The sequence below is a fragment of the Oryzias latipes genome, chromosome 17 (assembly GCF_002234675.1).
Source record: "Oryzias latipes chromosome 17, ASM223467v1".
Lineage (NCBI taxonomy): Eukaryota > Metazoa > Chordata > Actinopteri > Beloniformes > Adrianichthyidae > Oryzias > Oryzias latipes.
Genome location: NC_019875.2, coordinates 28,156,139 through 28,171,940, shown reverse-complemented (window position 1 = coordinate 28,171,940; position 15,802 = coordinate 28,156,139). Strand labels below are relative to the sequence as shown.

At 38.2% G+C, this 15,802-nt stretch overlaps 1 protein-coding gene across 1 annotated transcript in view; it reads left to right on the top strand.

Annotated features, from left to right (window-relative positions):
- pth1r (parathyroid hormone 1 receptor) overlaps positions 1–15,802 on the top strand; it is a 70,908-nt gene that overhangs the window by 26,264 nt on the left and 28,842 nt on the right. Inside the window, exon 2 of the mRNA XM_023965192.1 lies at positions 7,224–7,326. Within this exon, the coding sequence (XP_023820960.1) occupies positions 7,224–7,326 (103 nt within the window). The remainder of the gene's footprint in view (positions 1–7,223; positions 7,327–15,802) is intronic.

The window sequence follows — 15,802 nt, the reverse complement described above, 5'->3', positions numbered from 1 at the left end:
CAGAGTAAATATTATCCGTGTATTATTTATCATGCATGTGATGAAGTGTGATCTGGAAAGCTAAATTTCACTTTATGGCAGAAAGTTGTGTCCCCACTGGCATGTTCCTGAAGCAATAGATCCAAAAAATGTAAAAAAGACCCTGTGTTTTCAGTCAAACCTTATGAATAACTGCAGTTTTGCTTCGGTCAGTTTTGGGCGTCTAAATTCTGAATTACATGTTAACTGTAGTAATTTCAGGTTAACCTTTTAAAGGACATCACTTAATTCCAAATAATAATTAACCCTGGAAAACCAAGAACAAATTTCCTCTGGGCTTTTTACAGTAAATTTTAAAATTTTTAAAATTGATGGTTTATTTTGGGTAGCAGCAATTAACAGCAGCCAAAAAATAAATAAATATCTAAAATAAAAAACAGAAAAAAAACCACTGCGGACAAAATTGACCCTGTGGGTTGTCCAGGGTTAAAATACGTTGGTTGGAAAAGTACTTAAATATGTACCATTTGAAAGTTACAATACTATATTTGGGTAAACTTAATCATGTGTTTTTCTTTTTGGTTGAATTTTTTATCAGGAATTTATTCATTTTAAGCAGGTAAAAAAATACAAAACAATATCTCTCTCCCTCTTGCCATCTCCCTCTCTCTCTCTCTCTCAATAATTACTCATTATTTCATTGTAAGATAAATAATTTAAGTAAAAGAGACACATATCCATATACATCCACATACATATAAATTATGTCATTGTATTGACTCTTGATCATAAATAGATATTCTTATACATATACATGTAATCCAAAACACATCTAATATACATATCACATCTTAAGTATCAAAATGGATTGCTTTATAATCCCTTAATAAAGATTATTATTTGACATACTGTTATTACTCATCACAGTTCCCGTACGTAACCTGACATGACAGAACAGAAATATTGAACAAATTATCGTTAAGGTAGAGGAGACAATGACATTGAAGAGTCAACTTCATCTTGTTCCATTACGTTAAAATTGGAGCAGCTTTGTAAAGCCTAGCTGTTCTTTTATCAGTTATCAATATGAAAAGGTTTGTGACGATTTGCTGCTTTCATTTATTGTTTTTTGTTATTTGTTTGTGTGAATATGATTTGCACTTTGTGCTTCCACATGATAACTCTGCCAGAGTTTAACCTTTCTCTGTCATAACATTTTGTTTTAGCAATATAGGTCATAATCCTGCTGCAGAAGGGGAAAAAAACGTAGAATAGGAACATCAATTCCAGGTATTGATTTTTATAATAGATTTGCCAGTGTTCCGAGTTCAAATCTGTTTGTTTGTGAAGGGCTTAGCTAACCCCGTTCAGAGGGGTAACTGGAGGGTGGTGTTTATAGTGGACTGCTCAAAACAGGTTTTCCTGTTGCTTTAGAACTGGAATTATGAAGTTGGACCCAATATTTTAATTCTGGGATTTAATTTTCTAAAAGTAGAGTGAAAAAAAAGTTGAGCCCCTAAAGGGTTTTTTAAAACCACATCGTCAAGAACTGGTGGTGTGGGACCCAATATGCAGGAGACCAGGCAAGAAATGTAAATACCCAGGCCAATCATTTTGTAAATCTATTTTCATATTTTCATGGCGTCTTTTACATATGATTATGCCTTTTTTTTTCATTTGCAAAGATAATTTGTCATTTTGTAGGACATAGTTTCTGCAGAGCGGCAAAAGCTCATTAGAATTTTGCCTCCGAGTTGTTTATTTGAGCTATCCAGTTGTACAGTTTGGATCCAGATTTCAGCTCAGACGAGGAAAATAAAGGACTTTCATGGGGGGGGGGTGGGGGGTTGTCTGTGAGTGGACGCAATCAGAATGGAGCAGAGCAGGAAGCTTGTGGCCTGCCGATTGTAGCACTTACATCACAGCTACAAGCATTTTTTTCAATTTGCTCCAGATTCACAACAATTTGAAGAAAGAAATATGATTTTAATTATATTGATGTCCCTCCATTAGAGAGAACATGTTAAAAACAAAGTTTTCATCAGAGTGGGTCTTTAAACATTTAATAAATGAACAACAAGAAACCACATGGAGAAACCAAATAGATGACAAAGCAGACAAGCCGAAGAGCTGAACACCAGACACTTAAATACCCTAGGGGTAATTAACTCAAATGAGGACAGCTGTGGATGATCATCAACCTTTACCTGGTGTGACTGACGAAGGGACGGTTCAAAACCAAGAAAGAAAACTAAAAAGAATCTAATCCTGGAGAACAACTCTCACATGGATTCACTTTAGATGCAGACTGAACAGTTTTTTGTTTGTTTGTTTTATGATTTCTCATTTGTTCACAAAGACCACTCTGGGTTATTGCATGATTAATCAAAAATAGCTTTTATTTTATCAACAAAAAAAGCTATAAAAAAAAACCTGTTGTGTCGTCTTGGTGCTAGAAATTATAATATCCCATCTAAATATTTTTAAATCCAGGGGTGAAGTCATTTTTAAATGTACCTGTTTTACATGAGCTGTTATTTGTATTTATTTTTATGTTTTAAATGTTTACATTTTTAATGTAATTGTAATTTATTGTTTCCTGCTAGCCAAAACCCCCTTGAAAAAAAGATTCTTAATCTCAGTGGGCCATTTCCTGGGTAAATAAAGGTTAAATAAAAACAACAATAAATTAAAAAAAATAGAAAAATAAATCTTGGGCTTCTTAAAAAAAAAATTTTTTTTGCTATAATATTAATGAACAAAAAATATAAATATTAGTGCGAGAAAGTCATACAAAAATCAATTTGATCCAGAGGAAAAAATAACTAGATGCCAGATAAAAACTCAAGCCTATGAGTACATGCAGTTTTCCTCACACACTGTATAGTGTTAGTGTGAGCGGCTATGCACCGGTTTGACAGAGCGGGCTAAATGCAGTTGTCTCAATATTGGTTCTATATTCTTGTAGAGCGCTGCCGTTTTAGCCGTCAAGCCGCAGTTTGCAAAGACAAATACAAACTTGTGGTTTGTCCAAGTGGAGTTTGCATTCGAGCGAGCGGTGATGCAAACACACAAATACAGTAGAGGGTTGTGTATTTTTCTAATTTTCCTTTTGGCACACACTCAACAGCGTTTGACAAAAGGAATACTGTTTTTGAATGAAACGAAGTAAATAAGAATGTCCATGTGAGCGCTCCTCGTGAGCCTCGTGTTTACTTTGGAGGCTTGGCCTCTGGCCCGTGGACGTGGAATCGTTTTCAGGAATAATCAGGAGGCACCGTTATTTGGTTAGTATTCTCTGCTTCAAAACGGTGAATGATGCTAAACTTTGTCCCTGCTGGAGGTTTGCAGTCACTAACATGTCTCTTCTTTTTGCCTAAAATATTTTTTGCGTATGTCTGAAAACCAAAACCCCTTCAATGCAATCAGTTGGTCACTAAGTTACAGTTTTCTGGCGATACTCCCATCAAAAAAAGCGTGTCAAATTTGTGTTTTTTTTTATGTTTTTGTTTTTTTTAAAGAAAGGTGTTTCCTATCCCAGGACTAACAATGAAGCATTTTTATGCATATTAAAAAAACATTCCTGTTTTAAAATGTAAATGTGCACAAAATGTACTTGTGCAAACCCTGTAAACTGTTGGGCCCTGAATTATCAAATTCAAAACAAGCCTCAGGGGTAAAGAGCTTGCTTTTGCTTTCAGAAAATTTCCATAGAATAGTTGTTGTGTCATCATGTTGCTACTGAAATGAAATCTGTTATTTACCGGTATATACAGTGAGAGAAAAGGTCAGTTTATACCTATTCTGTTGTTTTTGTCTTTGGGATAAAATGAATTTAACACCAAAATCAGCAAGCCGTACAGCTTTTGAGAAACGAAGATTTGACCATACGGTTTTAAGAAATGTAAAAATCTTTTTTTTCTTCTGTAAATGTTGTTTATGTTTACATTATTGGCAGAGCCAGTCAAGAAAATTAGTTAATGTGCTGTTGAGACACCCCAATGAAACGTGACATTTCAGAGAGTCAGAGATGGATGATTGTGATCATTTTTTTAATTCAAATGTACGTTCTGCATCTCTTCCAATGTTCTTATTTCTTTTGGTTGAGCCTGAAGGAACACCAAGCAGTTATTCAGATGAAAATGGTGTGAACGTCTCAAGAGCTGTCAGTGGAATATTCTGTATTGGCATAGCTGGTAAAGTAAACAGGTAGTATCTATCCTTGTTCACCTGTGGTCAAATGTTGTTCCATCTGTGGTTGTTTACTGTGCAGAGCCATAAATGTCTTCATTCTGTGACTCTATTCAGCTCTCAGACTGGACATCCTTATTTCAGTTCTGAAAGTAATGAAAATATTGATGGATTGAGGTATTGTGGGCACACATGCAGCAAACCCACAACTACTTGGTATTTGCAGTTTATTTTTGAGCTCACTAAATGTCACACTTGGCATCAGAGACAATGTGTAGATGTCTCTGTTGCCCAGATACCCATGCCCTCTGCAGAAATGACATACACATATATATATATATATATATATATATATATATATATATATATATATATATATATATATATATATATATATATATATATATATATATATATATATATATATTATCACCATGAGGCCGTAGCTAAAGAAACGATAAAAGAAGGAAGTGCACAGTCGCGGCAGCCACAAAAATGCACAACAGAGAAGAATAACATCATATATAAGTCGCACTGGAGTACAAGTTGTCCTTTTTTTGAGAAATGTATTTAACAAAGCACCGCAGACCAAGAACTGAAATTTCATTTTGACAGGCAAATCATAATAATGGAATAGATAACAAGAATAAACAATACATGCTTCACTACCGTAGTGCTATACACACTGGAGATGTGGTGTGCGTTTAAGGCTGTACTGAACACAGATTGTTTAATGCACTTTTAGCATATGGTGTTTACACTGGACTGGCACCACCTGATATTAGCGTATTCACTTACCGTCGGAAGAGGCTTGGTGCCAAATGTCAACGTGGTGCAAATCTGGCAAATCTTGCTCTGGGCTTTTTCTTTTACAGCTTGATTGCAATACATGAAAGACTTGGTGTCACACATTTCCAGCCGGGGACAAACCGCAATTAGTACATTTCTCCTCCATGATCAATTTTCAAACGGTTGGCATTTCCGCCAATTAAAAGGGACACCATCCACACGTCACTACCAAACCAGAGTCTCTGTTTGGTTAAAGTTCAACTGGTTTAACTTAAAAATGCATGTTCAATGGCTTCACGTTTTATAGGTAAAGCCAAAAAATGGTCTTGCAAAGCCATGAGTGAACACGAGAGTTTAGAAGGCAGAAGCCTGAAATGGACATGTATGTGTGTTTACTGTTCATTGGAAGTGATCGCTGGAGCACGCGTTTCCGTGGTCTGAGTATAGCATCAAACATTGGTTCATGAAACATAGGGAGGAATTTAGTATATTGGCACAACATATGAACACTTATTCAGACTTGCTAACAAGTCAACTAAACTCTTTAAATCACTCCAGATCACTAAATCCGTTGAATTCTTCATTCTTTGTGTCACTTTTGAACAACTCCGCCAAGTCCAGTGTCCTTAGTGGCGCCTCTTCTTCTGCGTGGCTGTCAGTAGCAAATACCGCGAATTATACTCCAAAAAACACGGTACTAACAATCATTTTTACTGCTGATTAGTGGAGTTAACATGTTAGCATCCCATTAACTGCTCTTTTTCGTATATCTGCATCGTTCAGTTGTTTACAAAATAAATATTTTTGATGGATCTGGAGCTCATGTTAAGAATTTTGGCTGTGTGTATCTGTGGTTACATTAAGCTTTCCTGTTATTGAGTTATGGGGAAAGTTGGTCTTGACATGCTTTCTCAAGAGTAAATGAAATAACCCAGTAAAATCCTAAACAAATTTAATTTCCGAAACATTTAGAACCACAATTTGTGTCTAAAAATGATTTACGCAGCTTTTGCCAACAAAGCAGAAGTCGTTTGTGTTCAATTTCTTTTGTGTAGCTTTTATGAGTGTCAAGTTGTTAAATTGCATAGAAATATGTTGTTCTGTTTATTTTTATCCTTTGAAATACTGGTGCCACGAACGAATTTAAGTCAAAATACAAAAAATTATTTTTAAAAATTGAAACAAATGAGTCAATAAATCCTTTTTTCTACTATTTAAAACGAGTTGCCATGTCCACCTGGAAAACCACAGTTTTATGGTTAGTTCAAAGTTGTTTTAAATGTGTGTCATTGTAAAAACAAGTGGACTTTCAGATGCTCTGGTGATTTTGGCATTGAGAAACACTGCAGTCAATTAAAGCCAAAAATTGGATTGAAAACAATCCTGGGATAGAAAATTAGGCATTGGGACATGCACACTCATAGTGCAGTGATTTGCTGCCAGCGCTTTGACAAACACACTGCTGGGCTTTGTAAGTTAGGAAGACCTCTGAGAGGCAACATGAAGAACTCTGATGCTCAGCACAAGTTTTACGCTTTCATTTCCACCTTTGTTGTGAAATCAATACAGTCGCATTTGCCATTGGTTTAAAGTGATCCATGCTTTTGGAACGAGCCGGCCAATGTGACCTACCAGAACAAGGAGCAGCGCCTGAGGGCTTCATGTCAGTCCCAAACCCAAACACAGAAAATCCTTTTTCTGTAAAAAGTAATACATTAAATAAAATCACTCCTTTAGATCCCCTTTTGTTTTAATTTTAATTTTAAACCCATGCTTTGACGAGTGCGTCAATGTGGTCAAAGCATGTTATTGTCTGAACTCCAACATCGGGAACAAGCTGTCTAACATCCCAGGCCACCATGTTATTCCGACTCTTTTTCCCTGGAAGAAAATTTTGGCATTTCAGCTCATGCTTCTCTGAGGACCAGGATCTTGATTGTTCTCCCGACAGCACTCAGAAGAGCAATGCATGGAGCTGCCACAGAGCTTTCATGCAGCTTTGAAAAACCATATATGGAGATCAGCCAATGAATTCATTTCATAGTGTGAAGGAAATTGTTTTATTATTATTATCAAATGTATTTGTTTAAATGTTTGTTTAAATGTTAACTCAGATTGACCTTTTTACCTTTTCTGAAAACAGCATGCTAATGCTGATGTCAAAAAAGGGTTTTTTTATGCGTTCATTCTGACATGGGTTGTGAATTTCACTTTTGCACAGCCATCAGTGTAAACATCTCCTTCGTATTTTTCCTGTTTTAAAGGTTCATTCTGATGATGTGCTGACAAAGGAGGAGCAGATTACCCAGTTGGTCATAGCCAAACATACCTGTGAAAATAACATCGCATCAAGGAGCAAAATCCCAAGTAAGTAAGCAAGTAAGCAGCTGCTCATAGAGGGATCAGCAAAAAGACTGGATTGTGTGCCAACGTGACCTTGTTTTGAGCACTCTACCGACTTTTAAGTAGTTCCCCCAATCCAATTTCAGAAGAGTGAAACATCCCTTAACCATGTTAAGTCAGAGTTAAGATGCTTCTAAGCACAGTTTGTCTAGCCACCCCTGTGTTGAGTACTTCCTCCAAAACTTTGGCAATGAGCGCCTGTGCCTTCCACATCCTCACTGAGTCCTTGTAAAATGCAAGTTTTTTGTCATAAATTATAGGTTTTTGTACCTCCAAAATTTAACTTTAGCCGTCCATAGTGAAAATGAACGCTGGTGTTTTTGGCAGTGTTAACATGCGTTATCACGTGGGTACCTCACCTTACATTTAAAATAAAATTGTATACATTTTTTATTTTAAGGGGACAATGGAAGTTTTTATTTTGAAACCTGCACCTATTTCCAGTTTTTCTGGATTTTTGCTGTGAAATTGATGCATCAAAGGACTGAAAATGCGTTGCAGAAGAACAGACATCAGACGTGACAGAGGCGATGTAAACCTTTAGACCGATTAATAAACGTTCTATTTTTATTTTTTATTTTTGGTGCCAATGCAACTCAACGGGGGCGCACCTGCCCTCACAACTGCCCTCATGGGCTGGTAAAAGGCACTCCATCAAAAAAATTGCACTGTAATTTCGTTGTACATGTACAATGACAAATAAAGATATTTCTATTTCTATTTATATTTCTATCAAAAACCGTTACAGGCCCTTGTAATTTGGTGCACCCTGTTATGGGAAAATACTTCAATACACTTACCACACACACACACACAACAATGGTACGTTCCCTTTTCACGATGTCCCTTGAGGTGGCCGTACGAGACTCAAGGGAACTGCCAGACACACTTGAGATACGTCTGCTCCTCTCTAAGACCCTCCACGTACAACCCAAAAACCAGCAGCACCCATGCGAGTGTATGTGACCTAAGCTGCTTTCACACCGAATGGATTTGCGCAGTAGAGGCTTCCAGGTCCTATGGTGCGATTTGAGCAACAGATTTGAGCATCACGGCACACCAGAATCTGAACTTTGGCGAGGGCAACGTGTCGCGTCAACCAATCAGAGACTCAGCTTTTGGCATGTGACGTGTTCAGTGACACAATCAGTGAGAGGAGTCCAAATCCATCAAGGGAGAGAATCTGATCATTCTTGTCCTGAACTTTATGATTTTTATTTTATTTCCTTCCAATTAATAAGCATGATCTCTCAACGCCATCAGTTTCTTCCATGTATCGTAAATGAGATGTACACAGACACCGCTCCTTGTAGCGATCAGACTAAAAACCTTTGGCAGTAGCTCCTCCCACACACATCTGGGGCGAAACTTATGAGGGTGTTTTTGGATGTCGAGGATGTCGAGCAGCGAATTTGCTGCGCACCAATGCAAATATGACACGCAAATCATGGTTGGGTGTGAACACAACATTAGTAGTTCACACGGTTCAGCATCAGTAGTCTGAAACATCCCATGATCCACGTCAAGTTATACTCGCCAAACCCACTCAGGGTTAAGATGCTTTCCAAGCTCAGGATCCCCAACACATCAGTAAATTATAATCACTAAATAAATGTCTTTGTTGACCTTAAAAAGACATTTGTTTATTGCTTGCACATAAAAAAAGTCCTCACACAGTTCTCAGCTGAAGCTGCTCCTTTTTTTTAATCTTCTGTGCCTTGACTGTAAACTGTTAAAAGGACAACAGCATAAATACAGTCGCATAATTGAAGGGAAGCTGCTTTGTTTTGCAACTTCCTGGTAAACAGAAACAATGGAATGAAAGAGTCGTTTTGCGGCAAAGTCCCCTTTTTTTTGTTGCCATTATTGGGTTACTAGACAGACTGTAGAGGACTATGTGAAAAATGAGCTTTTTACCGCATAACAATCATTTAATTTTTCAAAACAGGCTTTGCTGCTGAGGAAACCCTGTAATCCTCAATTAAATTAGTAGAATTGGCAGAGCAGATCTCATTGGGGGTGCAATAAATGCCCCCCAGGATTATGCCACACATGTGTATTTGAAATTTTTTGCATACAGACTCAGAATGCCATCCAACAAGAGAGATGTTTTCTAAAGAAGGAGGGAGAAAGATCAGTGTTCCCAGAGGGGTTGACTAAGTTCTCTGCAGATGGAAACTCAATAACAAACAGCAGCACATACTCAGACTGAAACACCACAAAACAACAACAAAAAAAACAGTATTACACTTAAAAACCGCTTTGTTTCTTTAAGAAAATGTGTTAGCTCAATTGAATAGCATCTCTCCTTTCGTTTTATTTAAGTATTAGGAAATAATAGAAGATGTGTTTTTTGCAGTCAGCACCTCATTTTGTCAATCATTTTTATAAATGTTGCTGATTTGACGGAATCGGCTTCACCATGATGGATACATTTAAAAATAGTTTTTTGTTTTTTTTTGTTTTCTGCCCCTCCATGTGGCTTTTCTGGGGCTGAGATTGAAGGGAAAGCTGATTCTCTGGTGTATTTCTGTATTTTTGGGACTACAAAGGGCTCTCAATTTTCCAGTTGGCCCCAGATTTCGCCGTATTTGTGGTTATTCCAGTTTTCCCGGATGATTGTGAAGGAAGGGGTTTTGGATTCCACAGCCAAACCCGTTGTGATTTCTTCTCTGCAGGCCCACTGTAATGTGGTTGCCTTGGATTCTTGGACCCTCAAAACCCATGCCATTCGTAAATTAAGCCTATAATTAAAGCAATTGTTAACTATTCCCTGCTGTCACATTCCTTGTGTGGTATTTTCCAACTTTTTATATGTTTTTTCTTTTTTTTAAAAGTTCATAAATTTTCAATTAAAGTAAGAAAAAAAGAGAAATTTCCTACCAGTGAGAATTCAAAGAGCTGAACTGCATCCATTGGTTGCTTATGTACCAACTCTGCGCGTTTCTCAACGTGTGCTTAACGAGATGCCCAAAGGTGCTAACGCACAGCAGAGCAATAAGTCCAACATGAGCAGCCCTCTCATATTAGAGAGTGCTGCTCATTCGACCAGCATCACCCGAGTACCTCGTCTCTGCTCCTGCTCCTACACCTGGCTGTGGTTCCTGTCTCCGGCTCGACTCGCGCCTTTGACTGTCCCCACAACCACGGCTGGATGAAGCTCGTCTGCTGGACTTTTATATTTGTAGTTGTAGATTTAGATAAGTTAATTCTTCTCTAAGAGTTCTGGTAAATCGCCTGTCCGTCCTGGGGGAGGATCCCTCCTTCATGTGGGCACCCCTGAGGTTTCTTCGTTTTTTCCGGAATCCGTTTTTTTTGGGAGTTTTTCCTTACCGCGAAGGGGGGTCTAAGGGCAGGGATGCCAGTATAGCTTAGTCAGTTTGTTAGTTCATTTTAGTATTTTTCTATTGAACTCTTTGTATTCGTGATCCTTTTGATTTCATGTTTTACTTCGAAGCCCATCGAGACAACTGTTGTTGTGATTTTGGGCTATACAAATAAAATTGAATTGAATTGAATTGAATTAATCCATTCTGGCACATCGAAGTGACTGAAACTTTGCATGTCACCTTACAACATGCACTGCTAAAAGCCTACAAGCCCTGCTTGTTTTTTATCCACAAGATCAGCCCCTGTTCAACTTTTTAAACCCCCGCTCCAATCATATTTTGATCTATTTCCACAGTGTTTCCAGTGGTCTTTTAAAAAAAATAAAAGTGTGTTATTTTTTCTAGGACATAGTTTCTGCAGAGTGGCAGGGGTTCATTAGAAATTCACCTCTGAGTTGTGGGCGGGACTGTTGGTGCTTAGTAGCCCCGCCCACCCTTCCTTCCCTGTTGCTATTCACATGCTCTCCCTCTAGCTTACAGCCGCACACGCCCTGTTATACCCATGTCTAAGGACTTAAAGAAGTAACATAAAGGTAGAAAAAAAAGTAATTAAATGCCCCAATGACCCAAAAACTCCCCCAAACAAGCCCAGGCTGCAAATAAGCTGGGATTTTTTTTTTTTTTTTACAGAAAAATGAGAACTATACAAAAAACAACCAAAATACAGGTACCAAAGTCAGCTGTTTGATAAAGATAGCAAACAGCTGGAGGTCCTGGTCCAATCAGCTGCCTGGACAATTTAGGCATCAATCTGCCAGTGGAGAAGAAAGAAAAAGACGGAGAACTGCCCAGTCCAGCAGAAAGAAAAAGAAACAGACTGAAAAATACTTGAAAAGTACACAAAAATAACAAAATTACAACCTCAGCCTTTACACATTTAACCTAGTTAAAGTCCATTAACTAAATAAATAAATACACGTCACATTACCTTAAATCAGGGATGTCCAAGGTCCTCAAGATGTAGCACCATGCCTGTTTTCCTGCTCTTCCTGCACTTCTTTCTGCTGTTTACCTGGATCAGAATAAAAATAAGAAGACACCTGAGTCAGGTGATCAGCAGAAAGCCGAGAGAAGTGGAAAACAGGCAGGATAATGGAGCTCGGGATTGGGCCTTAAATCGTCCTAAATCAATCAAAACTTTTGCTCTGATCCATTTGTTAATCATAAATAAAAACATATTTCTCATCATTGAATTTTGCTCTTGCTCATTTAGCAAAGAATCCCACAAGTGTACTTTATATTACTGCTGCATGTTAGTGTGTGAATGATGTTTGAGTGGATGTGAGGCATGCAGCTGTAAACGGTTTACAGCAACCAATGCTCTCCTTCTGCAACTGGACCATGTGAACGAGGTTCAACACCTTCTCACTGATATCTTCGGATATGAGCTCCAAATAGACCAGGTTCAATGCAGACAGTGGAGGAAAATACAGCATGGACCAAATTTATCAATTATTTACAGCCCAATGTACAACTCTTTTGTTGAACCCTACGGCCTTTGCCCTCTTTTCTTGTCGTTCTGCCATCTCCTCTTAGCTTAAGATGTGAGCAGAGGAGGCAAAGTTAAGGAAATTACAAGACAAAATAACAAGAGACGGGCAGCAACAGGAATAAGACATAATCTCTGGAGTTCTTATTGGAAAATACCATTAATATTTATGATGCTCTGCAAAACTTTTCTGTCCCTGGTGGTTTTACATTGGGCCTTTGAATAATTGTTGTAAGATCAGCATATGATAAGACATCTCATATGTTCAGCTCAGAATAGTGAATGATGTGTCACAGTTGTCGCTTGGGGTTCTCTCGTTGGTCACTTTTGTTTTCGCTTCTCTTTTTTTCCACCTTCTTGTGATTTCTGAGTCCCAGACAGACGACACAAAGTAGATCACAGGCAAACAGCCTTCTGACAGCCTGCTTAAAAAAAAACATGACTTTACTGAATTTCTAGGTCCATGCATGAAGGTAGACACAAACACTCCCTCCTTTCGCAGTCCCTGCTGAGTTAAATCAAAGCTTAGTAAACAAATCCCAACATTTGACAGACGTGTTTGTAAAAGCTATATTTTTACATTTCAAACGTCCCAAAAAGAACCAAATCGTCTAGATGAAATCTGTTTGGTGACAAAAATTGACAAGGATAACACATGACCAATTATTATTAAGGTTTCCAAAAACAAACACGTTTTTTCTTGCTCAGCCTATTTCCTATTTCTCGTAGTCTTTCTCCATCAGTTAGGGGGTGGAAGGTGTGAAAGAGGGGGGTTTGCAAATGATTAGCAACTCAGCACTTGTAAATCAGAAAATTAAAGCTCCAAAGTAATAAAAAATTAAACATTTAGGCAAGAACTAAGTTCCAGCTGTGTTTTCCATTATCTTTCTAACCTCTCTTAGCCAAATGAATAAGATCTGCATTAAAGCAGAAACACTTTCAACATTTATGGTTTACAGTTTGTAGTTTCAATAGTGAAAGCAGCAGCCATATCAGACAGGTTAAAAAAAATAACTCCAATCTTCCTTTTATAATAAGGTAATTCCTGCGTTGTCCTCATCCATGAAGAATGACAATTAACTGCTCATCTGAACTGATGAAAATAATTAAAACATTTTACATTTTCATACAAGATTGTCCCCACTAATGTAAAATTAAAAAAAGGTTAGATTCAGCACTTGTGCAGGGCACCATATTTGAATTTTTATTGGACTTTTTCTTTTTTTCCTGCCTCTACATCACATAAAGATCTGGACTTTTCTGTGCCCCAGGCAAGCATTATCAGAGTCTGCATTGCATGCAAAGAGACATTCTCATCAAGCCTCTAAGGTCATTTAAAAGCTTTAAAATATTGTTAGAAAAACAAGAACCATATACTAGCACAAAAGAGAACAAATGTTGCCCCTTCATAGAAAATTAATTATCTGAAAAGCTGAGTTAGGGTTTCTCAAAATAGAAAACTACAAACTAGTTCACTAAGTTCAATGGTGTTTATTTTTGTGCAACTTTTCAATTCTTGATTTTCTTTTTGCAAGAAATAAATGTAAAAAGCTAAAACAAAACTTGCCCACTTTACACTCTTTTATTCTCCTCTTCTACGTGGAAAATTAGAGATCACAAATTAGAGCTCACCCTAAAGAATTCGTACCCAAACTTTAGCCCAACAACAAAACACAAAAAAAAAATACGCTAAAACAAAAGATTTATTTTAATTAATGATATAAGCAACAATGACTGATGGAGGTGAAGCAAAAAAGCTTCTGGGTGAACCTTAAGGCCTGTTCACACCGGGACGAATTTCGCCCCCGATTTTCGCCGACGTTTAACGCCTCGTGACTAAACAAAGGGCACCAATGAGAGTGTGCACACCGACGCGAAAAAACGCCACGCGTCAAAGCGTCAAAAAAAAAACGCCTCGGGTTCGTTTTTTTTTTTTTTTGACGCGTCACGTCGAAATCTATTCGACCAATGAGAATGGCGCTTTTGCACACGTGTCTGGAGCTTCTAAAGTTACAGTAAAACACAACTTGGGGGCGCTCAAACATAAAACTGCCTTGCTGAGCACACATACCAGCGAAGAAGATAGACGCCAAGTTGCATCTACACAGCCACGAAGAAATAATGACAGACATTCTAAAATATCCCCGAACCAAGCACCAGTTGGAGCTACTGGTGCTTGAAATATTAATGTTTTCTTTGTATGATTCTGACAAGTGCGTAAATACTTGCTCTCTTCTTCTGAGTGAAAAGCGACTTTAAGAAGCGTAAAGTTGCGCAGCGCCACCTTGTGTACAGGAGGATTTCTGTTTTACATTAAGCGCCATCTAATGTCAGGGAATGAAATTGCATGTTCGCTCGGCTCATCGTCAGCGAAAATCGCCTGGGTGTGAACACAAAAAACGTGGCGAAAAACGCTGGCGAACAACGCCTGGCGAATATTCGTCCCGGTGTGTACGGGCCTTAAGGCTAAAACAAACGTCCCCAAACCCGAAAAACAAACCTGAAAATGAGCATAAAGGTGAAAATAATGATAAAGATTTAACTCCATGTACTAACATGAGTAGAAGAAAAACAGTAGGAAAGAAAATGACAGTTCACCAGCTGCTGAAGATGATATTAAAATAAATCAAAAAGAACTGAACAGAGCTACAGCACAAAACACAACACTGTACCACACAACAGCACAGAAGGCATTTCAAAGTGGATTGGCGAGCTGAGCTGAAGGCAACTTGTAGCTGTTCTCCCTCCTCAGAGAGTGTCACATGGGGTCACATGGAGATTTATGGCTCCCTCAATCACCAGGCACCCGCATTTGGCACACCAATAACTCGTTTCCACAGAGTGGTACGGTACGGTCAGGTTCTGACGAGTCCGGTATTTTGAGCATTTCGATTATAAAATGGATCCATTAAGCCGGGCCGAATCGTACCATTTTTGGGGCCCCGTTGGTCGCAGGTCCATAGGAGCTACTGTTGAAACCAGTTGATTGGCTGAAGGTCATTACGACAAAATAAAGCGCCGAGAAAGCGGCTGTATTCCTCTTTGCAGCCCGCAACCTTCTCTCAAACAGCATTAAATGCCTTGTGCATACAAAGTACCAAATGCCAAGCGGGAAAAAATGAGCACCATTGTTGTTGTTGATAGCTTCACCCCGCATACGGCGTGACGGTCCAACTTTAAGGGGAAAACGCTCACTTGAATTGCCTGCACCATTCTAAACAGGACCAGACCGGACCGCTCAGTGAAGACGAGGCTCACTCTATAATTGATGAACACACAAAGTCACAAAGAAAAATGCAAGATCCCACTCTGTCGGAGAAATAAGGCACACACACAAATCGAATACTGCCACAGCTGTAACACAAAAGAAAGAGTCCAATCAAAATATCTCAAGACTTTGAAAAGAATATTTTCTTTACTAATCATCTCTCTTGGAAAAAAAAAACTTAGTTGACTGATTTGGACATGATAGTGAGGACTTCGCCGTTACATAAACTCATTATTTTTATTGGTAACACCCATAAGCAGGTAATATTATGCAATGTTGTGGTTCTCTTGCCTC